Source organism: Alosa sapidissima, chromosome 20, assembly GCF_018492685.1.
Source record: "Alosa sapidissima isolate fAloSap1 chromosome 20, fAloSap1.pri, whole genome shotgun sequence".
In the NCBI taxonomy this organism is placed as follows: Eukaryota; Metazoa; Chordata; class Actinopteri; order Clupeiformes; family Clupeidae; genus Alosa; species Alosa sapidissima.
The window spans coordinates 8,452,463-8,454,962 of NC_055976.1; the positions used below are offsets into that span (position 1 = coordinate 8,452,463).

Genomic DNA, 2,500 nt, shown 5'->3' on the forward strand with positions numbered 1-2,500 from the left:
CCCTCTCCTCCTCCTCCTCCTCCTCCCCTCGGCCCTCTCCAGCTGCACTGAATAGAACAATGAGCGCAGCACTAGTGAACAGGGAAGTGCACACAGGAGCATGAGTGTGCTGCTCCCTGATACAGAGCAGATGAATAGACCCAGCAGTCTGCGCTCACAAAGGAGCGTCTGGGGCCATTCACTTCTACTGAGGGCCCCGCTCCCCTTTGGCTCTGGAAGGCAGGCCTGGGGCAAGAACATCATGAAACCTTTTTTTTTTTTTTTCTCTCCTTTTTTTTTCCTTTTTCTCCATTTTTTCATTCCTCCTTCTCTTCTCCCTCTCTCTTTCTCTCTCTCTCTCTCTATATATCTCTGTGAGGAGAGGAAAAATCCTTTTATGTTTGGTTCAAAGCACCAACAAGATTTGAAACTTTTCTCGTGTCTTTTTTCCCCCCTCCCCTTCCTGCTTCCGTCTCCTCCCCAGAGAATGTGTACGGTGGGAATGTGAGAACCCTGAAACCTGTATCCCTCGTTCTTCTATATCTCTCCCCTGGATCAGCATCCAGCTGCATTTCTGTCATCTCAATCTCCCCCCCTCTTTGCCCCCTGAATGTACCGCCATGACTTAGAGATGACTCTGAGAAGTAAAGATTGGATCTTCTGGATGTGTGTGTGTGTGTGTGTGTGTGTGTGTGTGTGTGTGTGTGTTTTCTCCTTAATCCCACACTGTGTTGCCAGAACTCAGTAATCTGTCTGACAGGGCATGTTCTGACCGATCATGTCAGTTTGCTATCACCTCCACCTGGGTCAGCACACGGCTCCGAGGCCCTTTAACACTCCCCACCCATAAATCCCCTCGTTCATCAGTGGCGCTGCTATTCAGACACCCCCTCCATCCCTGACCCGCCGTCATCCTGACCACAAGCCCTGCTCGGTCCATTAGCACGCAGCCGCCCTGCTCGTCAGCAGGTCATTAGTCCTTATTTGTCTTAATGGACGTCTGGCCCTCCGGTGCCAGATGAGCTGGCGGCCCCCTCCACCCCCCCCCCAGCCCTCCCGTTCAGGATCTCTGACCAGGGGCCAGGCTCATTGGACATCTGCCGGACACGCATTTTTGTTTTTTGTTCTCTTTTTTTTTCCTAAAAAGAAGTGATTTCTCTCTGTCTTTTTCTGCTCCTTTCTGTGCTGTTGCTCTCCTCCCCTCTGTCTATCTCTGGCGTCCGGTCTGATGAGCATGTTAATGGAGAGGCAGGAGAGTCGGCTCAGCGCCGCTGCTCCCTCACAATACGTTCCACCCCTTGGCTTTGCTTCTCCCTTCCAGTCGAACTTTCAGTGGTTTCATCCTCCTCTCTCTCTCTCTCTTTCTCTCACACAATCTCTTTCTCTGCCTCTGTGTCTGTCGTTCTTTTTTCCCCTCTCTCTCTCTTCCCTGTCTGTTGGTCTCCTTCTCCCTCTGTTGCTCTCTGCCTCTCATTCTGTCAATCTGAATGTCTGTGAGTCTGTCTCCTGTGTGTCTGTGTCTATCCGTTTTCTAAATCTCTCCTTCTGTCTATTTTCCCTTTCTCTCTCTTTCTCCATCTCTCCACTCATCTCTCTCCCATCCTCCCTCTCTCTCTCTCTCCCTCTCTCTCTCTCTCTCTCTCTCTCTCCCCTCCTCCAGCTGTTCAAAGAGGAGCTCTCGCAGGTGAAGGAGGGGATGAAACAACTGAACGACCTGGCTCACCAGCTGGCCATCTCGGACGTGCACCTGTCCATGGAGAACGCCCGCGCCCTCGAGCACCTCAACAACCGCTGGAAGGTCCTGCAGGTAGACCACCCAACTCACCTGTCCTCCTCCTCTACCTCTCAACCACAGGGGGCGGAGTGGGACACTAAATATTAGCGGCAGATTTCAAACTTCGCTACTCCTCAACCACTGCAACCATTAGCTACCTCTAACATATACCTCCATTATACTTACTGTAACATATCTCCCGTATCTATACTGTATCTCACCATACATCACCATACATCTCAGCCTTGCTCTCTACCCCCCCACTCCGCCTCAGTCTGACTTCACTGCCTCTACAACCCCCAGCTGCCTCTAACATCCGCCTGTACCTCCACTTTTGCTTTCATCTCTAGCTCAGTGTTTATCTCCTGCTGGAGGTTCCATGGCATCTATCTCCAGCTCCATCTGGAGACTCCATTTCCTCCTTGCTCATTACGGATCTCCATCTCCAGCCCTGCTCACATGTTGTCCATCACCACTCCCCACTGTCTGTCTGAGCCTCTAATTACCGCGTTGGCCTTCACTTCCTCTCCATCTACAACGCCCTGCTTTCCTCGTCCGCTACCTCCAGCCCCGTCTCAATCCCCACCACTCCACCTCAGTAGTGTCCTCAATCTCCACTCACCTTTAACCTTTAACCCCTGACCTCCACCACCTCCTTATCCTCTTTCCCCTCTACTCTCAGTTCCTCACCTCCACCTTTAGCAGCCTCCTACTTCACCTGCGCACACCTTTACCTGTCCTTACCTG

At 51.9% G+C, this 2,500-nt stretch overlaps 1 protein-coding gene across 1 annotated transcript in view; it reads left to right on the forward strand.

The window, feature by feature from the left end:
• Window positions 1–2,500, forward strand: part of drp2 (dystrophin related protein 2) — a 138,809-nt gene that overhangs the window by 85,456 nt on the left and 50,853 nt on the right. Inside the window, 1 exon segment of the mRNA XM_042074445.1 lies at window positions 1,640–1,786. Coding sequence (XP_041930379.1) covers window positions 1,640–1,786 — 147 coding nt within the window.